The sequence below is a fragment of the Pollachius pollachius genome (genome assembly GCF_949987615.1).
Source record: "Pollachius pollachius genome assembly, chromosome: 18".
NCBI lineage: Eukaryota > Metazoa > Chordata > Actinopteri > Gadiformes > Gadidae > Pollachius > Pollachius pollachius.
In genome coordinates, this window is record NC_136951.1 from 3,749,396 (window position 1) to 3,773,142 (window position 23,747).

The window sequence follows — 23,747 nt, forward strand, 5'->3', positions numbered from 1 at the left end:
ACAGTATTTTCAAGTCTGAAGAGTGATTAAGGTTACACCTGTTGGCGTGGGCCGTAACCATGGGGATAACACGTCCTCCTTTCCTAAAACTCTTAACGCAGAATCTCGGCATTTTAAGGTTTCTCGTTCATTCAGAAAAACAGCAGAAATCAAATTTTCCATGAAAACCTCTCAGAATTCTGATAGTTGAGTCGTTAATTCAGAATAACAGCTGAATTTATGTTCTTCCTAAAAGATTTCCTCTCTGAGGCCCCATAAGTTGAAAAAAGTAAAGAGAACCCTTGGATCACACAATACACCTTCATTTTGAATATACAGGAAGTTCAAAAAGACGATGTATTCACTCATTAGATTGAAATGTAGAATTTCCTTTCTTTAGTCAAGGTCATTTTACGCACGCACGCACTCAATAAAAATACACACCAGAGGAATACAAACCCAAGCCCAGGACTTTTGTAAAACTTTAATCAGAGAGCTCATTTTTACTCCTCAACAAAATAATCGTTCAGACAGTAATACATTAAAATGAGCCTCGAATTCCTCAACAACATCCAAACTTAAAAAATTATATTAAAAAATAAACGATCAAAGTCTAATCGAGTCGTAGCGGGCGGAGGAAATGGTTAAAATACAACTAAAAGGTAGTCGTCAGAACAGTACAGTGGACATTGTTCTCCATCAGAACATTCCAGTGGAGGATGTTCTCCATCAGAAGTCCAAAAGGAAATCCCGGGACCTTATTTTCTGCATGGCACAGATTCTGTTTATTTTTTTAAACAACCACTTTATTCGTTTTGAGGAATATTTGTATGTGTACGGACAAAAAGAGAAAACTAACCTGGATCAAAAACATTGTTAATATATACAGAGTTCTACATAGAACTGTATATATACATAGAGTACATACAGAGTTCTGTCTTCCACAGGGGCACTGGTAGTTGTTCTTCATTTCATTATGCGCCATGTTAATCAACTACATGTTGGACACATTGATGCCCTTTCTCTTTGATAGGAAAACAAAAGGTGGGCCATGAAGCTTGGGGTGCTTTAGGTCAAAAACCTCCAACCAAACGAATACTATGAGAATATCCTGATATTAATATCACATCAATATTAATATCTCTGGATATGATTAACATGTGGATGTTACGATCTCTAAATAATATGTAAATCAGGATATTCCTTTGATAACTACAATATTATTTGTCATAGCATAGATATTGCTTGGTTGTTGCTTGTTACCGTCGGTAACGGCTGCTGGCTCCGCCCCGCTCCTTGTCGCGCTCACGCTCACGAGGTCGTTCACGATCACGTGAGCGCTCACCGCGGCGTGCAGAGGGGGCTGAAGCCCCGCCCTCCCCGCCCCCACTACGAGGTACGCGGTCCGACCGCTGTCGACGGCTGCTCACCACGGCCTGCGTCCTACGCAGGAAGTCATCCACACGCATGTCATAGTCGTGCTGAGGGAGAGAGACATAGAGTTAGAGTTAGAGAGACATAGGGTTAGAGTTAGAGAGAGACATAGGGGTAGAGTTAGAGAGAGAGACATAGAGTTAGAGAGAGAGAGACATAGGGTTAGAGTTAGAGAGAGAGACATAGAGTTAGAGAGAGAGAGACATAGGGTTAGTTAGAGAGAGAGAGACATAGGGTTAGAGTTAGAGAGAGAGACATAGGGTTAGAGTTAGAGAGAGAGAGACATAGGGTTAGAGTTAGAGAGACATAGGGATAGAGTTAGAGAGAGAGACATAGAGTTAGAGAGAGAGAGACAGGGTTAGAGTTAGAGAGAGAGAGACATAGGGTTAGATTTAGAGAGAGACATAGGGTTAGAGTTAGAGAGAGACATAGGGTTAGAGTTAGAGACAGACATAGGGTTAGAGTTAGAGAGAGAGACATAGGGTTAGAGTTAGAGAGAGAGACATAGGGTTAGAGAGAAAGACATAGGGTTAGTTAGAGAGAAAGACAGGGTTAGAGTTATAGAGAGACACAGGTTTGGAGTTAGAGAGAGACAGTGTTAGAGACACAGATTTAGAGTTAGAGAGAGAGACATAGGGTTAGAGTTAGAGAGAGAGACATAGTTAGAGAGAGAGACATAGAGTTAGAGAGAGAGAGACATAGGGTTAGAGTTACACAGATTTAGAGTTAGAGAGAGAGACATAGAGTTAGAGTTAGAGAGAGAGACATAGTTAGAGAGAGAGAGACATAGTGTTAGAGTTAGAGAGAGAGAGACATAGGGTTAGAGTTAGAGAGAGAGACATAGGGTTAGATTTAGAGTGAGAGAGACATAGGGTTAGAGTTAGAGAGAGACATAGGATTAGAGTTAGAGAAAGACATAGGGTTAGAGAGACATAGGTTTGTTAGAGAAAGACATAGGGTTAGAGTTAGAGAGAGACACAGGTTTGGAGTTAGAGAGAGACAAAGGGTTAGAGTTAGAGAGAGACATAGGGTTAGAGTTAGAGAGAGAGACATAGGGTTAGAGTTAGAGAGAGAGACATAGGGTTAGAGTTAGAGAGAGAGACATAGGGTTAGAGTTAGAGAGAGAGACATAGGGTTAGAGTTAGAGAGAGAGACATAGGGTTAGAGGTAGAGAGAGAGATAGAGTTAGAGTTAGAGAGAGACATAGAATTAGAGTTAGAGAAAGACAGAGTTAGAGAGAAATACATAGGGTTAGAGTTAGAGAGAGACATGGGGTTAGAGAGACATAGGTTTGTTAGAGAAAGACATAGGGTTAGAGTTAGAGAGAGACACAAGTTTGGAGTTAGAGAGAGACAAAGGGTTAGAGTTAGAGAGAGACATAGGGTTAGAGTTAGAGAGAGAGACATAGGGTTAGAGTTAGAGAGAGAGACATAGAGTTAGAGTTAGAGAGAGAGACATAGAGTTAGAGTTACAGAGAGAGACATAGAGTTAGAGTTAGAGAGAGAGACATAGGGTTAGAGTTAGAGAGAGAGACATAGGGTTAGAGTTAGAGAGAGAGACATAGGGTTAGAGGTAGAGAGAGAGATAGAGTTAGAGTTAGAGAGAGACATAGATTTAGAGTTAGAGAAAGACAGAGTTAGAGAGAAAGACATAGGGTTAGCGTTAGAGAGAGACATAGGGTTAGAGTTAGCGAGAGACATAGCGTTAGAGTTAGAGAGAGAGACATAGAGTTAGAGAGAGAGAGACATAGGGTTAGATTTAGAGAGAGACATAGGGTTAGAGTTAGAGAGAGACATAGGGTTAGAGTTAGAGAGACATAGAGTTAGAGTTAGAGAGAGAGACAGGGTTAGAGTTAGAGAGAGAGACATAGATTACAGTTAGAGAGAGAGACATAGGGTTAGAGTTAGAGAGAGAGACATAGAGTTAGAGGTAGAGAGATAGAGTTAGAGTTAGAGAAAGACAGAGTTAGAGAGAAAGACAGAGTTAGAGAGAAAGACATAGTTAGAGTTAGTGAGAGACATAGGGTTAGAGTTAGAGAGAGACATAGGGTTAGAGTTAGAGAGAGAGACATAGGGTTAGAGTTAGAGAGAGAGACATAGGGTTAGTTAGAGAGAGAGACATAGAGTTAGAGTTAGAGAGAGATATAGGGTTAGAGTTAGAGAGAGACATAGAGTTAGAGTTAGAGAGAGAGACATAGTGTTAGAGTTAGAGAGAGAGAGACATAGGGTTAGAGTTAGAGAGAAAGACATAGGGTTAGTTAGAGAGAAAGACATGGTTAGAGTTAGAGAAAGACACAGGTTTGGAGTTAGAGAGAGACATAGTGTTAGAGACACAGATTTAGAGTTAGAGAGAGAGACATAGGGTTAGAGTTAGAGAGAGAGACATAGTTAGAGAGAGAGAGAGACATAGAGTTAGAGTTAGAGAGAGAGAGACATAGGGTTAGAGTTAGAGTGAGAGACATAGGGTTAGATTTAGAGTGAGAGAGACATAGGGTTAGAGTTAGAGAGAGACATAGGATTAGAGTTAGAGAAAGACATAGGGTTAGAGAGACATAGGTTTGTTAGAGAAAGACATAGGGTTAGAGTTAGAGAGAGACACAGGTTTGGAGTTAGAGAGAGACAAAGGGTTAGAGTTAGAGAGAGACATAGGGTTAGAGTTAGAGAGAGAGACATAGGGTTAGAGTTAGAGAGAGAGACATAGGGTTAGAGTTAGAGAGAGAGACATAGGGTTAGAGGTAGAGAGAGAGATAGAGTTAGAGTTAGAGAGAGACATAGAATTAGAGTTAGAGAAAGACAGAGTTAGAGAGAAAGACACAGGTTTGGAGTTAGAGAGAGAAATAGAGTTAGAGTTAGAGAGCTAGAGACAAAGGTTTAGAGTTAGAGAGAGAGAAACATAGACCCCGTACACATGAAGCCGATTTTTTGTTGAAACCAGTCTTGTGCGTTTCGGCCGACCATCCAGACGGAGCCGACGAATCCGGTGCCCGAACCCGCACATTTCTGAACCAACCCTTGGAGATGGTTTCAAATCTATCAGGACCTATGCGGTTTCGTGTTAGGATTTGTGTGGACGCCTGAACTGAAAACGATGACGTCACTAGCTCCCCACCAGCTGGGGGACGTCAGAGTTGCGTTGAATTTTTTATCTATTATTTTATTAACGTATTTTCCGCACTATAAGGCGCACTTAAAAGCCGGTAATTTTCTCAAAAAACGACAGTGCGCCTTATAATCCGGAGCGCTTTATATATGGATCAATTGGTTAATTGGTTGATCCATACTGGTTGTAAACAGCGCTCTGTCAAAATGTTTCAGCATGAAAAACAAATAAAAACAATTTAATAATAATAATAAAATGTTTCACTACGACTACGATAAAGCCACACCGCTTGCAGCATTACGGCTATCGTAGTCAGTGCACACAGCATTTTACTGCGCTTACTCACAGTCCCAGTATCTCACAGTATCACACTCACAGTATCTTCTATGCTATGCGCCTTATAATCCGGTGCGCCCTATTTATGAAAAAAGTTCTAAAATAGGTCATTCATTGAAGGTGCGCCTTATAATCCGGTGCGCGTTATAGTGCGGGAAATACGGTAGTATTCTTTTTGTAGCTTTAAATAAAGCCCCTTGATAATTTAATTACTAACTGTACATTAAAAATTATTTCTGCTCAATTTAAAAGGTTGAATCTCCTCGTGACTGAATGTTTGTATACAGGGCGCAGGCTGTATGCGCGCAGGCTTGATGCGCAAACCTTTTTTCTGTGCAGAACCAGCCCCTTGAATATTTACTACTGTGTTTCTACAGCTCGATGCGGTTTCGCAATGACTCCGCATAAAACAAAACCAAAATCGTATTCGCCCGTTTTGCCTCTGTGGACGGGGCCATAGTGTTAAGAGTTGGAGAGACATAGAGTTACAGTTAGAGAGAGACATAGGGTTAGAGATGGAGATACATAGGGTTAGAGTTAGAGAGAGAGATACATAGGGTAGAGTGAGAGACAGAGTTAGAGTTAGAGACAGACATAGGGTTAGAGCTGGAGATAGATAGGGTTAGAGTTAGAGAGAGACATAGGGTAGAGTGAGAGACATAGAGTTAGAGTTAGCGAGAGAGATATAGGCTTAGAAATAAATAGAAACATAGGGTTAGAGTTAGAAAGACATATGGTTAGAGTTAGAGAGAGACAAATTGTGGCTAGTCTGCCCTTTCGAGATATGGTTTGACCCTATATTTTGGTCTTGGCCTAGTCTAGCTCCTGATGTTAGCCTACCATAGCTACTGGTCTTGGCTTAGTCTAGCTATTAGTCTGAGTCTAGCTCTTTGTCCTCGTCTAGCCTAGCTCCTGGTCTAGCCTAGCTCCTGATCTAAGCCTAGCCTAGCTCCTGGTCTTAGCCTAGCTCATTGCTCACCGGGCTAGGTGCAAAGGGGCGCGGCAGACGCTTTTCTCTGAATCGTGTGTCGTGGTGTGGAGGTGGGGCAAGGGGGGGTCCCTGGTGGTGGTGGGCCGAGTAGGAGGAAGAGGCAGGATGGTGGTGCATGGCGGGGGCATGGTGGTAGTACGGAGGCCCCTGGTGGTGGTGGTGGTGGGGAGGGGGCGGGGCCTGCTCCATACTGGGATATGGTGCCTGGAGACACAAGTACATATTATAAATGTATTAATATACAAACAAATATAGCACAGGTATAATAGCAAAGATGTTAGCTACCTAGCTGTAGAAAGAAAAGGTAAATTGAGATGCTAGCTAGCTATAGATTGAACAGGTAAAAAGAGATCTTAGCTGTAGATACAAGAGGTAAACAGAAGCTAGCTAGCAATGGATAGAAGAGGTACCATCGTCTGCCATGTTGGTGGGGGTCCCAGATGATAGTCCCTCATGTAGTCATTATAAGACTAGAGAGAGGGAGAGACAACAACATAGTTGACTCAATGTAAACATTGTCTATGAGAATAGTCTAATATAGACCATTCTGAGGTGAGTGAATTTCTTTTTTCATTATTACTGAAAGAAATATATTAATATACTCTGACATTTTACTGGTAGGTGTGTATATGGTATTATCTTCATTTTTGGGCCATCACTAAGAACCTATTTCAGTATGCAGCAGAATACAACAATCCAGATAAATTAAGTGGTTTGAAAAAACTAATAAAAACATGTTATCTTACCCCGTTCAGAAACACATCTCTTCGTACACCAGAGAATCGTCTGTAAGAAGTTCCCATTACATGTTTATACAGTACATAAGACATTACATACTTAACATTAACCATTACATATACACAGTACATATCACATTACATGTATATACAGTACATACTCTAAATGACCCATTAATGTATATAGAGTACATAACACCGACATACTCTACATAACATGTGTATACAATACATAAGACCGTACATACGCTACATTAAATACTTCACAGTGTATATTAGGGTGGGTCAGAATAATGGGGTCTTGGTTGGAGATCTGTGTTCTAGACCTTTGTTTTAAAGTGGCATGGAGGCACTATTAAAGAGCCTGATGATGCAGCACCACTGAACCCTGCATCCCGTTGGCCATCACTTAAATCGTACTATTAAAGTAAGTACACGTTCATTATTAATATTTTTTATATATTCATAGTAAAGTGAGTACACCTTCAATATTCAAATAATAATATTAGGAGAGTACGATTAAAGTACACATGAATATGTAAACAAATGTTTACCTGTCAATGGGTGCGTTGCGTAGATCCTGAATGGAACCTGTTTTTCATTAAATCAATTACTAGGAAGCAGCATGAATAAATAATGCAACATTATAAAACAGCATGGATATACATAGAACTATTTTAAAACAGATGATTAAATATAAAAAAGTATTAAACTGTATGCATTATAAGTTATAATTATACAAAAGTATGAATATATAATTATTATTATAAGAGCGTATGAATATACAATTATTATTATAAGAGCGTATGAATATACAATTATTATAAAACCCTATGAATATATAATGATTAATGGTTAGGAGTGGGGTTAGGGAATTCTTCCCTCAACCTTTCACCATCACACTCCGGGGAGCCTACGGGGGGGGGCATGGGTTGGGAACTTATTGCTCTTCCAAAGGTCATGCATGATCGCAGTGATTGAAAGTAGGTTGAGGATAGAAGAAGACAGCTGGAGCCTGGATCCTGGGTTATAAAGCATGGTTTGGGCAAATCCATGCCCTTGTAATTCCTAAAGGTCCAGTGTGTCAGATTGAGGCAGTTAGGTATCAGATTGCAACTTTTTTAAACTATGTCTGTGCAGCGGTGGATGTCCACGTCTGATAGACTGTTAAGCTGCTAGGACACGTCTAGCTCCACTGTGTGTGCAGATGTGTGGAGGTGTACAGCGTTTATGTCAAAGCCAGAGGGAGGGTTAAATGCGTTTAAAACACGTTCTCTCTAGAGGTCTGGGCTACTGTAGAACCATGGCAGTGCAACATGGCTGGCTCCTTTGTAGAGGACCCTCTCTCAATGTAGATATAAAAGGGCTCAAACTAAGGCAACTAACAACAATTAATATGTTCACGGGATTATACACTAACACTTATAATACACTTATAATACATGAAGGTTATTATTCATTTCTGCTAATTTCAAGTCCATTTCACTCAATGCCACTTATTTCAACCCACTGGACCGTTAATGTTTTCAAGTTAGTCTAATCACTATGTGTAGGGGAGTATGAACAGCAGTATGCTTTTACCCTCGCCAGAGGCCTATTGCCATGGATCTGTGGGAGGTGGCGGGAGGCCGAGGAGAGCAGAAGGATAATAAGGTTTCATCCATTAAGCCTTTCCTCCTTCATCTCTTCAGAGGACAAGATGGTAGCAAACCATTCACCCAGAGGGGTAATGGGTCGCTAGGCGCTCTCTGGTAAAGGTATATATAGTGGAAGGTTGGGAGTTAGCAGTGGAAGGCTGGGAGTTAGCAGTGGAAGGTTGGGAGTTAGCAGTGGAAGGTTGGGAGTTAGCAGTGGAAGGTTGGGAGTTAGCAGTGGAAGGCTGGGAGTTAGCAGTGGAAGGCTGGGAGTTAGCAGTGGAAGGTTGGGAGTTAGCAGTGGAAGGTTGGGAGTTAGCAGTGGAAGGTTGGGAGTTAGCAGTGGAAGGCTGGGAGTTAGCAGTGGAAGGTTGGGAGTTAGCAGTGGAAGGTTGGGAGTTAGCAGTGGAAGGCTGGGAGTTAGCAGTGGAAGGTTGGGAGTTAGCAGTGGAAGGTTGGGAGTTAGCAGTGGAAGGTTGGGAGTTAGCAGTGGAAGGTTGGGAGTTAGCAGTGGAAGTTTGGGAGTTAGCAGTGGAAGGTTGGGAGTTAGCAGTGGAAGGCTGGGAGTTAGCAGTGGAAGGCTGGGAGTTAGCAGTGGAAGGCTGGGAGTTAGCAGTGGAAGGTTGGGAGTTAGCAGTGGAAGGTTGGGAGTTAGCAGTGGAAGGTTGGGAGTTAGCAGTGGAAGGTTGGGAGTTAGCAGTGGAAGGTTGGGAGTTAGCAGTGGAAGGATGGGAGTTAGCAGTGGAAGGTTGGGAGTTAGCAGTGGAAGGTTGGGAGTTAGCAGTGGAAGGCTAGAGGTGAGAAGGGGTAGGTTAGGGGTGGCGGTTAGGGGTGAGGAGGGGTAAGTTAGGGATTAGGGGTGGTAGGGTAGGGTTAGGAGTGGTAGGATAAGGGTGAGGAGGGGTAGGTTAGGGTTAGGGGTGGTAGGGTAGAGTTAGGAGTGGTAGGATAAGGTTGAGGAGGGGTAAGTTAGGGTTAGGGGTGGTAGGGTAGGGTTAGGAGTGGTAGGATAAGGGTGAGGAGGGGTAAGTTAGGCGTTATGTTGACCTGGCCGCTGGTTCATCTCCTGTTCTGCCCGTGGTCGCTTCCGGCCGTGTACCTCATACTCATCCGAGCGACGCCTAGATCACACATACACACACACACACGTGTCAACAAAAACACACACCAAGACTCATCACACACACACACACACACACACAAAGAGTCCCCACAAACACACACACACAAAGCGAGATCGCACAGACACATCAGATGCATACTTGTATACATTTCTGTAAGGCTGTAGAAGTATATATAAATCAATAGGGAATAATGTTTAACATGAGATTAGCCTGCAGGTATTTCACATTTATCAATGGTAAAATAATTACATTTATTATAACTATATTAAATTGGCAATCTTGAAGAATCCTGTTTTATTCTCTTTGGTGAGAAGCGGAAATTTCCCCAGAGATGCAAACAGTTTGGCCACTGATACATAACATTGATAATACTGCAAACACAAGGGCCATATGACCAACCACCATTTTGTTACCTCATTTGGTGATAGTGACTTTACATACAATTATTTACAATACAATCTTAGAGATTGCCACTTTAACAACTTTTAAATTATCATTCGATGATTATCGATAAGATTGTGTTTACCTTGTCTAGTAATTGTGAAAGCTAAATATATGGTATGGTCTTCGAGTGCATGAATACTATTAATTAATCACAGATACCTCAAGTGTAAGAACACTAGCCTGAATATGCTATTCAATACTACCCCCCCCCCCAACACACACACACACACACACACACACACACACACACACACACACACACACACACACACACACACACACACACACACACACACCTACCCATCCACCCACCCCTGTCTTATAGAACATTGCGTCCATTCCATGTTCTCTCTGGGCATGTGTGTGTGACATACCGGTCTCGCAGTGTGGAATTGTGGGAAAGAGGGGGATGGTAGTGGGGTTTAATAGTTCATAGCTTAGCACCAAAGGTCATCAGGTCCTTATGGGCAGGGGGGGGGGGGGGGCGTTATGGGCGGAGCTTGCCCTGGCCAGAGGAGAGGCTTTCATGGGAAGAGGCGGACTCTATTATTAGAGTTGGGTGGAGTGGGGGGGAATGATGACAGTCCCAAAAACGTAACAAAACCAAGCCCGGCCCCTTACTCACAAGGCCACGCCCCCCCAGGCAAGCTCCGCTCACAGGAAACTCAGTCCTTGAACAGTCCAAACCCTCGCCGCCTGACCCGGCCCCCAACAGTGACCCTCATCCTAGCAACCAACCCAAGTCCAAGGTGGGGAGTGGTCTTTCCCCTCCCTCAGCCAGAGTTCATTTTGGAACAACCAATCAGATCCCCACACAGTCCACAGACCTCGGCCCCATTACGTCCACACTCTGCCCTCTACCCAATGTGACCTTGAATAGAACTACAGCAGAAGTGGCGGAGGCAGGCAGAGGGTCCTTCTTTCTCTTATTTATACGCTCTCTCCATTTCCACTTCTTTTTTTTATGTTGTTCGGAAAAAACCCAGTCCACTCTGGGCTATCATCCCTCTCCTCCAGACTGATGCTTTCTTATATAAAGTCTTTAGGTTAGGAGGAATCTATTTATTCTAACGTCCTGAAGGAGCCTGTCGGGTCACACCTCACTCCTGTGAAGAGAAGATGGTTTTAACACACAGCATTCACCTGGAGAACCTGGCTACAGTTGTACATTTGTAGCCGTCTTAAGTACACAACACCTGTAGCAGTCTGTGCTACAGATTAGGAACTATTCAAAACTTAAGTTACATTTCCAGTTATAAATTCTATCACTTATTGATGATTTGAAAATGTTATGTTGTTAAATATATATTTGGTCGATAATTGGTTAATTACCAAAACACAACCAATGATTGCTTATTTCAATCTGCAAACAGATACATTTTTTCTTAAAATCTAGATAATCAATATTACTCTAGGTAACATTTCCTATTAAGAATGTCAAACCATTTTTGACAAAGAGAGCCATGTACCTTCAGTACTGCATGCAGTTAGGTTTGTTTGTCCAGTAACAATGTGAGTATATCATAAAATATTATATATCATATATATATATACTAGTTGAGATCAGACTGATACCTTGTTTTCTAACTAAAGCAAGACTGAAAAAAACTTGTTCACTAGCTGAGGAAAGAATGAAGGTACCTTGTTCACTAGCCGAGGATAGATTTATGGAACCATGTCCACTATCTGAAGAGAGACTGAAGGAACCTTGTTCACTGACTGAGAACAGACTGAAGGAACCTTGTTCACTCACTGAGGACAGACTGAAGGAACCTTGTTCACTCACTGAGGACAGACTGAAGGAACCTTGTTCACTCACTGAGAACAAATTGAAAGAACCTTGTTCACTCACTAAGGACAGACTGAAAGAACTTTGTTCACTCACTGAGGTCAGACTGAAGGAACCTTGTTCACTAGCTGAGGAGAGACTGAAGGAACCTTGTTCACTCACTGAGGTCAGACTGAAGGAACCTTGTTCACTAGCTGAGGAGAGACTGAAGGAACCTTGTTCACTTGCTGAGGTCAGACTGAAGGAACCTTGTTCACTAGCTGAGGAGAGACTGAAGGAACCTTGTTCACTAGCTGAGGTCAGACTGAAGGAACCTTGTTCACTCGCTGAGGTCAGACTGAAGGAACCTTGTTCACTAGCTGAGGAGAGACTGAAGGAACCTTGTTCACTTGCTGAGGAGAGATGGTAGGGGAGGGTCTGCAGGACCCCCTCCCCCCCAACCCTGCACAGGACGACATCCCGCCTGCGAGCCAATCAGAGGCCAACAGTGCTGAGTGGCGGTCAGAAGGGGGAGGGGGTGGTGGGCGGGTCCCCCACCTCCTACCCCGTACTGACCAGCTGATGATAAACAAGAGGGCTGGGCCTAGCCCCGGGGCTAAGCAAGCCCCCGCTGCTAGCCCCCGGGGCTAGGTGGGTGCGTCCCGCGCTGTCCACTGCCTGGGGGTGGTTTAGCTAACCTTCCCAGGACGCCACCGACATCGCGGTGGGGGGGGCGGCCCCTCTCAGCCGGGCCGCCGGGCATCCCGGCCGCTGTGGAGGAGTGATGGTGGTGGTGATGGGCGGGGCCAGCATGGTGGTGGGCGGGGCCTGCGTGGGCAGGGGGCAGGGAGGGGGGAGGGGCCATCAGGCGGTTGCGCCGGATCTTGCGGGCCACGGGGCCGGCGTCTACGCTCTCATCAGCAGGGAAGAGAGAGCAGAGCTGGGCTCCGACGTCTGGCTGGATCTCCTGGAATATACAGACAACATATGGTGGTCAATGCATGTAACAGATAGAGATAATTATAGGTAAGCAATACGAGTACTGTGATTGAGAAATAATGGTGACTTTAAAAAAAGCTCCTCATTGTGATTGGTTTTACTGATTTATTCGCTGGCTAGATCTGTATTATTTTTTTTGATATCAAGTTGTAAGTGTGTACAGTCCTGGTCAGCTCCATTATTTGTAATTATTTTGTTGACGTTGGGGAAGATCGCAATGAATAATCGCGTTCAATGGAAAAGGCCTTTTCTGTTGGTCATGTTTACAGTTAACTACTGCGTCAAGCTTATTTAAAAAACAATTTATACTATATATACACACACATTATATAATCATGAATAACCATTATATACTTGTCTACAATTCTAATATACTGTGTAACACCATTTGTACCACAAGAAAAAAGATAAATGCAGCGCACAATATCGATATTTAATTTAATATATTTTTTAATTGTTTAAATTAAATTGAATAAATGTTTTAAATTGATAATAAATGTTAACAATAATTACGTAAATGTTTATATAATAAATAAACCTTGTCCAAAAAAAATTTGGTAAGTTTTTTGTTATATTGAAGGCATGTCGATTAGACAGGTGTGTGTTAAGTAGACAGGCGTGTACATTATAGACATGCGTGTACATTATAGACATGCGTGTTCATTATAGACAAGTGTGTTCAGTAGACAGGTGTGTTCAGTAGACAGGTGTGTTCAGTTGACAGGTGTGTTCAGTAGACAGGTGTGTTCAGTAGACAGGTGTGTTCAGTAGACAGGTGTGTTCAGTAGACAGGTGTGTTTAGTAGACCGTTGTGTTTAGTAGACAGTTGTGTTTAGTAGACAGGTGTGCTGAGTAGACGATGTGTTAAGTAGACGATGTGTTAAGTAGACAGGTGTGTTTTGTAGACAGTAAAGGTGCACTGGGTAAAGCATTGTTTCGGTTTGTTTCATTGCTTTCGGACTAGGTCTTTATTTAGGTATTCACAGTGTATGTGTGGTTTACATTTGTATTTGTAGGGTGTCATATTATTATTTATTAACAAAAGTATCTGGGGATAACTATTGTTGTTGGTTTTTTAGGTACTATGTATATTTTTATTTTGGAGCCTGTTGGTGGGCAAATGCTTAAGACGTATGCAGGGCTTATAGCAAGAAAGATTTGTGACTGAAAAGTTGCCCAGGAGTAAATGTGTACAATGTATTGAATTAAGTATTAAAACAATTAAAAACTGCTCTATGTCTGAAATCTAGCGTGGTGCCTGAGAACTTAAAGCCCTGCGTATGCCACACATGTATCTATGACAGAAGAGCCGCAGGTCTCATAAAGGTTTGGTACCCTTTCACCCATAGGAGACTAACTTTAATCCAGATAATGCCCAACTAACAATGTATACCCTAACCCTAACCGACAGGTGAGTATAGTAGAGTGTTGTGTTTACCTGTCCGTCTCGTCCGATCTTAACTGGCTTGTGCTCGTTCCAAGGGTTACTCAGGTGGGCGGTTTTGGTGAAGGGCAGCTCCCGCCTGGTGGACACAAACAGGCTTTAGACATTTAAACATCCCCCCCATACTGGGGCCATACTGTAGTTCACGGTGTATGTGGCTGATGGTATTCTTAGTCAATATACCTGCACAGCCAATCGATGTGGAAAACCCCACCCAGCATCTTGGCGTTCATCCCAGCTGGGAGGACCCAGTGGATGGGCGAGCCACCATGCTGTGACTCTGAGGATAGACGAGCAAAACCTGCACACACACACACACACACGCACACAGACACACACACGCACACAGACACACACACGCACACACCATACTTTAAAGACAAGATATATCTTCAGTCTTTGAAAGTTTTAATCCAGGGGTTAGTCTAGACTTAATGTAGTGCACACAGCCAGGGTTAATGGATTTTCAGTTCTTTAAAGCAAAAAACATCAAAGTAGCAAATCACCCAATGGGAAAAACTAGATGTGTGTGCGAGAACACATGTGTGTGTGAGTTTGTGCTTGTGTGTAGATGTGCATGTGTGTTTTGGTACCTTGGAACTTGCCGCTCTCCCGTACAGAAAACACCAACATAACACTGCGAGCGGAGCGGAAAGCAGTGTTCAGCTTCTTCTCGTTCACTGGTAGAGTGGACCACACTCCCTATAACATAATGTATATATTAATACTGTAGAGTGGACCACACTCCCTATAACATCATGTATATATTAATACTGTAGAGTAGACAACACTCCCTATAACATCATGTATATATTAATACTGTAGAGTCGACCACACTCCCTATAACGTAATGTATATATTAATACTGTAGAGTCGACCACACTCCCTATAACGTAATGTATATATTAATACTGTAGAATCGACCACACTCCCTATAACGTAATGTATATATTAATACTGTAGAGTCGACCACACTCCCTATAACATCATGTATATATTAATACTGTAGAGTGGACCACACTCCGTATAACATAATGTATATATTAATACTGGAGAGTCGACCACACTCCCTATAACGTAATGTATATATTAATACTGTAGAGTCGACCACACTCCCTATAACGTAATGTATATATTAATACTGTAGAGTCGACCACACTCCCTATAACGTAATGTATATATTAATACTGGAGTCGACCACACTCCCTATAACATCATGTATATATTAATACTGTAGAGTCGACCACACTCCCTATAACATCATGTATATATTAATACTGTAGAGTCGACCACACTCCCTATAACATCATGTATAGATTAATACTGTAGAGTGGACCACACTCCCTATAACAAAATGTATAGATTAATAATGTTGTATATATAAACTACTGGTAGAGTGGACAACAATAAATACAATAACAAGAATAAGAATAAAAAGCAACAAAGATTATGCAGCGTTATCTTAATCGTATCTCATGTGAGTGCCATGGCTAAAAAGTCCCTTTAGATGACTGGAGCGAGAGCGTTTCAAAGAGAAAGAGCTCTAGCGCAGCATACTATGCTAAGGTTAGATAATGTGTCCCCAAAGATATGCAACATATCTTCCATGAAGATCTCCCTCACACCCAGGACAAAAGAACCACATAAAGGGTTACACACACAATATTACCAACACATACACACCTTGGCCTTGGCGAGGGAGACGTTCTCATGGTTGTTGCTTTTAATTAGAAAGTAACGCGCGTCCCGCAGGATGTAGCGGAGCTTGCTGCTCTGGTCTGGAAGAAGAAGGACATTAATTACTGCTCCAGGGTTTCCAACATGGTTAAGTAAGACTATGGTGGCTGGACCTCGGAGCCTCTAGGGGCTCCAGAATTTGTATTTACTTCTCAAAGTTAAATGCATCAATCTACCGCACTACTAAGGGGCAAGATCTATGAAGAACTTTGTGCTCGATTGAACTATTTAGTGCTCTAGTAAAAAATGTAACTCCTAAACATGCTTTTGGACTTGCCCCTTGGAACACAGTTACAAGGGGTAGTGGATGAATTCCTTCCCTATGAAATGGGACAACCCTACAAGACCCTGATAAGTAATCGCCGATGGGAACACGCAGACAGATGAAACAGGTTTGCTGCCGGACATATGCAGCGTTCGATTCCATCTTACAGATTATTCCCAAGGCATTGTTGGAGATTCCATATAACATTTAGTTTTTGAGTGTGCCTCTGAAAGCCCTACCCCTCTGTCCACACAAGAATGGGGACATCAAACCCTTACGTGTGAACCGAGTTATTACTTTTTAAGTACTGGTTCTGGAAGGGAGTATGGTTACATTCTGTTGGGAACCCTTGATAACCCTGATATGTCTAATATACTAGCAAAGTACCGTGGTATGAGGGGGAGAATAAGTAGTATACATAGTAGTATACGTAGTACTACTAGTAGTTTAGTGTCAGACTCACTCTCCATCCCTTTCCGGACGGCCTGGACGGAAGACGACAGCTTCTCTCGTTTCCTGTTGGAACCTGTTTTCAAAGTAAGAGAAACGTTTTTTAAAAAACATGTTTAACTGAACAAACTTAGCACTAGTTAGCTTAGCACATGTTAACTTAGCATCAGCTTGTTTAGCATCAGCTAGTTTAGCACCAGGTAGCTCAGCAATAGCTGCTTTAGTAACTGTTAGCTTAGCACCAGGTAGCATCAGGTTACTCTTAACCAGGTAGCTTAGCACTAGCTGGGCTACCTGGTGGATCAGTGCGCCGCCACGCTAACTCACCACCATCGGAGAACTCTCCACCCCTCCTCCTGGCTCCGCCCCTCCTGGCCGCGCCCTCTCGGTCGGTGGAGGCGGAGTGCGATGAGGCAGGGGAGCGAGACGAGGAGCGGGAAGAGGAGTGTGTCTCGCTGCGGGAGTCTCCTGCCTCGCTGCGTGTGTCATAGGCCTCACCACGACTCCTCCCATAGCCGCCTTCTTCCTCCTCCTCCTCTTCCTCCTCCTCCTGTTCACCCTCTTCTTCCTCTTCCTCTTCTTCCTCCTCCTCCCCTTCCTCCTCCTCCCTCTCTTCCTGGTCTTCCTCTTCCTCCTCCAGGCCCTCCTCCTCTGCCTCCTCCTCCTCCTCCAGGCCCTCCTCCTCCTCAACCTCTAGCCCCTCCTCCACCTCCTCCTCCTCCTGTTCTGCCGTCTCCTCTTCTCCTTCCTCTCCCGGTTGCTCTACCTCTTTGTGGATAGGGACGGGCCTGCGCTCTTCTCGCCGAGGCTTCTGGGTGAAGTAGTAAAAAGAGCAGAGGAATGAATTTTAGAATTGCAAACTGTACATACTCCAAGTTGTATAAACTGTATACATTACAACGCATATATTAACTTTTTTTTATTTAAAGCTTCTGGTAGCTAGACGTATGTCACAACCCTCTCCCAGACTAAACTCTGTTGACCCTCAAACTAACTTGATAACTTGACATTTTTCATTAAAAATGATAGATCAACGAGAGAAGAACCACCAGAAGCCACAAAAAAGACGCAGTTACTGTTATGCCAGGGGCGGACAGTTTTTTACTCATCAACTACGACACAATCCCTGATTGGCCACGATATGTCATCCATTTTAGAACAGTCCCTGGTTGGCCTCATTTATATTTTATTTTCTGGGAATAGATGTGGGCGGAGCCATGCATTCATCTACTTCCAAAGATCCTGGAAACCCCCCTGAGGTGGTCCAGACTGATCCGTCTGGACCTCCTCAGTGGGGTTTCCAGGATATTTGGAAATAGATTCATGTATGGCTTATGTGACTTAATTGTTTAGAACTTGTTGTGCTTACATTAGAGGCCTTTTGTCAGTTTCATGCCACCTTCATAGATTAACGGTGGTGCTATCACAGTTATATCAAATGGTAGATTTGTGAGTTTTGCACACTGCACTTGTTTTGTCCAAAGTTCAAAGCCAGGTTGTGTGGAAGTCTGTGGCTGGCGCTTTGTAAGTTGTGTCCGACATTTAGTTAGCGTGTAAAGCCCTGGGAAGTAGGCTCAGTATTGTCAGAGGGGTCTGGCTCAGAGACGAGGAGACGATGTGGGGGTCACTAACACAGAAACATGCTCAAGAGGCACATGAGAAGACGACTTGAAAAACGCTCCAAAACGGTGCAGGCTATGTTGCTGTCTTGTGGTAGTATCTCCCAGAAATGTGTTCAGATCTATGCTTTTCAATGTATTCAGCGGTATTCCGGACGCTGATCGCTAATGGGGATCTTACTGGTTAATCTCTACACAGCCCTAGTATAAACGGTGAACTGTTAGTCGTTGGAGGCTCACCTGCTCAGCAGCAACGATGTCCGCTCTCCTGGTTTTGCGCTCCTCATAGTATCCCGCCCTGTAGGCTGCGGAGGCCGGAGCCTTTTTGGAGGATGAGGGGGGGGTGCGCTTGGTTCCAGTGTTGGGTCTGTGGGCGTGGCCCGAGGGGCGGGGTCTCTTGGTCCCCTGGCAGTCTGGACGACCCGCCTTTCTCTTGGTCCCTGAAATGAAAGTTTGAAGTTTCCTCAGAACGATGCCTCCCTACCGTGAAAATTAATGTCGGCTTTGCTAAAGTCACCATTTGCAGTTGTAGGTTACATTTTCACAAACCTATAATTATCGCCATCTGTTATATGTATTTATCATCTCGATAGCAGTTAGCGGTTCAAGCAGATATTTATTTACACTGCGGTACGTGACTATGGGTTACTTTTGATAACATCAAGGTGTGCAGTTGCACTGTTACAGTTCAGTTTTGGATACCATTTTCTTCAAAAGAGTAAACTTTATTTGTCGAACAGGGAAACAACCTGAGAAACAAACGTCTCCAAAACATGGATGCATTAAAGATTGAACACCCGCTTCCATAATCCCCCTCATCCACAAACTGCCATTCTCTATATTCATGTACATGCATAATATTGAATTGCGCGATTATTATTGGAAAATTACACATAATTGCGTCACAGCTTTTTTTCCCCCATCTTATATTTGCTACGTGCCTGGTGTCAAAGGACCTTAAGAAAGTCTGGAGTAGCAGACAGCTTCCCCTCAGGATCAAACTGAACCTTAATGATGAAATGATTTATTCCTCTTCTCAGATTTAATCAAACAATAATAACTTTTACAAGGATAGGATAGTACGGATTAGAAATGACAGATTATTTTGGATCATATATTTCTGTTCCTCAGAGGTTTACAAAAGGACCTTAACAAGTCTTTATTTCTCACCCTTCTTGTCGGCCAGATCATGTTCGGCCTCTGGATTGTAGAGTTCATCATCCTGGTCAGGGGCGTCGGTTAGGATGTCCTCCAGAACACTGAGTTCCCCCTCTTGGGGAGGACAGAGGAGACATGGAGGGGAGGGAGTAGGTTGAAAGGCGAGTGTGCATAAATCCAGTTTGACATTCCCATGTGTAATGTCTGAAATAGCACAGCCTCCCACCGAGTAGTGAAAAGGATTCACACTGGAGCCAGGGAGGCACTACCCAAGTACCTACCCCACTCCGTACGGTTAAGACCCCAAGGTATTTAGGTAGACCCTTTGACAGTATGGTAGGTGGTAGGGCAGTGACTATAACCACTCCAGCGTGGCAACGTGATCCTTACCGCGGGGGTTGTGCTCATAACAGTCCTCATCACAATTGTTCGTTTATTTATTAAAAGGGTGTATTATATGAAATATTAATCATTTATTAGTCATCATTACGTAATTTCAGCTTTGCGTGCACGAGGGAGGGACAGCCCATCAACCATATCGGGGATTTCGTTTTTTTGTCTGATTATTATTAATTATTTCAGAGATGGAACCCACGGATTTGTCAGCGTTGATTCATTCAGTTTTATGTTCAATTTTCACTATTTTTGCCACCTTAGCCAATAGCTCATTGAGAAATGATTTATTTCAGAATAGTCTCTTTTACGCATTGGACAATTTGTCACGTATTTCCCAGCGTGCCACACAATGTCCTTGATACTAGGAAAATAACACAATGAATTTGAATATCAGCAAACTAATAATTTGTAATATTGTCCTATGTTCAGTCTGTACAAAAAGAAAACACGAACCAAGAAAAACGAATCAAGCTGTTGAGAACTCTAGCTGTAGTCTGCATGCTGATGCTGGGCACCTTGTTTACCTTTTGGAGCATTTCATCTAGCATTAATTGCTATTGGGTACGAGAAATGGCGCCATTCCCAATCGCTTAGAAGCCAGCGTTCAAAGCCATGCTACAGGCTACTGATAAAAAAAAGGCATTTTTGCCGGGGTGGAGATGGTGGTAAACCGCAGTGATACATTCCCTTACCACCAAGGTAAGACGGAATCCCTCGTGTCCCAGCTCTAGTAGGTGAGGCTAGGGAGAAGATAGGGAGGTAGGTAAACACTACCGAGGGTAAACACTGAAGACTGGGTACATCAACCCTACAGATCAAAGTTGCTGGTCTGTTACTTACAGTAGAGGTCTGGTAAGAGCTGATTTAAGGTTGTGTGCAGAATTTAGTCGTCCCGAGTGGGGATTACAGATGGCAACCAATTCAATAACCCCCCCGACCCATCCCTTGGCAAAATCTACGGCTGCCAGTATAAGGTGCCAGTGCGTACTTAAAAACAAATATCTTCCAAGACATGGCGGGGATAGTAGCCCATCAATTTTTCTTAACACACCGTCCTCTTTTTTGGTCCATAGCAGTAAACTACTTTCACAGACTTAAAATGATCGCTATATGTATGGACTATTCGTATTAATAGCAGTCTGCGCTACAAGCCAGTGTTTACTTGAATGGCCGCATGTGAATATAGGTTGCATTGCATCTGCCATTCACCACCCTATTTTACACTTGAAACTCCATTATAATTGAACATCTAAATAAACAATATTGTTGATTAAAGGACAGAGCATGCTTGTCTTCACTGGTTATATGTGGCATGTCCAAGAGAGGGTAAAGCTTGTCATTTTAAAAGTGCCACGGTTTGTGGCATTTGTCAATATAACGCTCCTTCACAATTAATGCATTATAAAAATTAAATCGCGAATGCATGGGGATTACCCACACCCTCCCCTCCTTCACGCAACTTTTGGCACAAAACTAGTTATCGACCGACGTGCCCGAAAACCGGCATCAGCCGATTAACTTGAATTGCCTATTGCAGGGGTCAGCAACCTTTTCAACTTGCAGTGCCAGTTTGACATTTTCTCGTTAATGAGTGTGCCTTAAGCAACAATATATTAAAAATTAAGCTGAATTATGACACAGCGACCAAAAACATTTCCAGAAGACCTGGAATTGTACTATTTCCATATAGTCCACAATCGTGCATCAACATTTTAAATGTTTTTTGGGTTGTTATATTTGCAACATGGGCTTACAAATTATAATTACATATCAGAAACTCATTCAAAAACATATTTGCACTGTGAGAAACTTAAAAAACGAGAATATATGAGAATGTTGGAACCATCCACATCAATATCTTTAAGACATGTACAGCTTTGCAAAACCATGTGAAGGCGATGCATACAGGCCACTTGCAACAATATTTTAAATATTTTCTTCTCTATTACTAACAACATAGGTTTAAAAACTATTAATTTATCCCATTTCAGAAAACTGCTTTCTGTAACTTATTTAAACATATTTGCACTGGGAGGAAATGCCCAAAACAGAATAAAGTGCAAAAAAAAAAAATGGTAGCAATGATTATGCTGCCGCATTGTGCTGTGAATTTTTTTAATAATAATCCAAAAAAAATGTTTTTTTTTTTTTTTTTCAAAGTGTGCCAATGTTTATGCTGCCTCGTGCCAGTGGTGGCACGCGTGCCTAGGGTTGCCGACCCCTGGTCTATTGAATCAAATAACATGAAACAAAAACGATTGTGCCGTCATAAGGTTCAGTCACAGAGCGACTTGATCCTGCTTTAACACAATTCATCTTGACTCACGTTAAAGGCAGGCTCACTCAAGATAGAAATAGCTTTTTGATGATCTATGTTACAGGATGCAATAACCAGCCTGCGTTTCACAGGCTTCATTGTCCCTGGGTTTTTTGTTTTGTTTTCTAGGTTTGGCCAAAGGTTGCATACCCAGACTTGTCGTTATCCACACATCACCATTTGTGAGTGCTTAGGCTCTAGCTATGTTTAAGTATTATCCGGATTGAATATTTCATTTGCACAACCATTTTCTTTTCATACCAAGATTACATATTATAGCCCTTGCAGTTGTGGAGATATACTATACTTACTTTTGGTAGGTTATTTTTTGAAGAAAACTAAACAGTATCGAAAATCAATATTTTCCAAGCATTACATCACCAATAATACAATTTAAGAAAAGTAATTGTATTACTAATTAATAATATATCGCATTATATTACAGCTAGGCTATCATATGCTAGCAGGCTGTAGGACCAAAGGCTAGTCGTGGCTAACAGGTTCGAGTCCTAGGCTAGCCGTGGCTAACAGGTTAGAGTCCTAGGATAGCCGTGGCTAGCAGGTTCGAGTCCTAGGCTAGTCGGTTCGAGTCCTAGGCTAGCCATGGTTTGCAGGTTCGAGTCCTAGAATGGCCGGCTACGGCATCAGAGGCTAGCCGTCCATGTTACCAGAGGCTAGTCATCCATGCTATCAGAGGCTCGCTCACCTTTTTCGTCTCTCCGCTCCGCCGACATCATGAGGGGAACCTGCCTATTGTCTCGCGGTCTTCTGCTTCCCACAGTTCAAAAGACACTTAAACGTATCTCCAGTATTAATTTATGAATTAATTTTTATTCAGTGGTTTTTTTGTAATAATTGTGAGATTCCAGCTAAAACAAGAAGCTTTCCCGATGTGCGATTCCAAAATCCCCCATAATGCAGTGCAAGGATGGAAGGCAGCACACTTCCTGTTGTCATTCTCTCCGGTTCCTGTGCGACGTCACGGTGCGAGAGTACACACTTCGTCTTTTATTTCTCCCGTTGTCAATGACTTTTCTATAAAACGGAAAACTAATAATAGAAACGATCAAATGTCGGACGAGGCGACGCGGCGCACGGTGTCGGACATCCCGCTGCTGAAGACCAACTCCGGCCCGCGGGACCGCGAGCTGTGGGTGCAGCGGCTCCGGGAGGAGTACGTGTCCCTCATCAAGTACGTGGAGAACAACAAGGCGGCGGACAACGACTGGTTTCGCCTCGAGTCCAACCGGGAAGGCACCCGCTGGTTCGGCAAGTGTTGGTACGTGCACGAGCTGCTTCGCTACGAATTCGACGTGGAGTTTGACGTGCCCGCGACCTACCCTGCCACCGCGCCCGAGGTGGCGTTACCGGAGCTGGAGGGCAAGACGGCCAAGATGTACCGTGGGGGCCGCATCTGCCTTACCGACCACTTTAAGCCGTTGTGGGCGCGCAATGTGCCCCGCTTCGGCCTAGCCCACCTGATGGCGCTTGGCCTGGGCCCTTGGCTGGCTGTGGAGATCCCCGACCTGGTGTCCCGGGGCCTCGTCACTCACAAGGAGAACCAGCAGGCCCCCTCAGCCGAGGCTTCGTGAAGACACACAAAAAGACTGTTGGATAAAGTCTTGAAGCGGACTATTGTTCACTATAGAGATAAAGTCATGAAGGACACTGACTGTGTTCACTATATAAAGTCCTGAAACAAACTGCTTATATTGACTATATAAAGTAATGAACAGACTGCATATGTTCACTAGTGATGGTCATTAAACAGACTGCATATGTTCACTTGTGATGGTCATGAAACAGACTGCTTGTG

At 43.2% G+C, this 23,747-nt stretch overlaps 2 protein-coding genes across 3 annotated transcripts; one reads left to right on the plus strand and one right to left on the minus strand.

The window, feature by feature from the left end:
* Positions 1 to 438: 438 nt before the first annotated feature.
* Positions 439 to 22,840, minus strand: ythdc1 (YTH N6-methyladenosine RNA binding protein C1). Of its 2 annotated transcripts, none has more exons than XM_079755343.1 (16): positions 22,638 to 22,840; positions 19,231 to 19,332; positions 18,301 to 18,500; positions 16,769 to 17,249; positions 16,455 to 16,517; positions 15,673 to 15,767; positions 14,583 to 14,691; positions 14,173 to 14,290; positions 13,984 to 14,068; positions 12,245 to 12,513; positions 9,258 to 9,331; positions 7,131 to 7,167; positions 6,586 to 6,625; positions 6,250 to 6,309; positions 5,828 to 6,043; positions 439 to 1,460 (listed from the first exon to the last, which is right to left on the minus strand). In XM_079755343.1, the coding sequence occupies exons 1-16, from the start codon at positions 22,666 to 22,668 to the stop codon at positions 1,239 to 1,241; spliced, it is 2,202 nt and encodes a 733-aa protein (XP_079611469.1). In that variant the 5' UTR covers positions 22,669 to 22,840; the 3' UTR covers positions 439 to 1,238. The 2 variants fall into 2 exon arrangements, with proteins under 2 accessions (XP_079611469.1, XP_079611468.1); XM_079755342.1 differs by having other exon boundaries at positions 16,769 to 17,252.
* Positions 22,841 to 22,892: 52 nt separating this feature from the next.
* On the plus strand, positions 22,893 to 23,716 carry ufc1 (ubiquitin-fold modifier conjugating enzyme 1). The gene has a single exon (XM_079756229.1). It carries the CDS (start codon positions 23,002 to 23,004, stop codon positions 23,521 to 23,523), a length of 522 nt encoding a protein of 173 aa, XP_079612355.1. The 5' UTR covers positions 22,893 to 23,001; the 3' UTR covers positions 23,524 to 23,716.
* Positions 23,717 to 23,747: the final 31 nt, after the last annotated feature.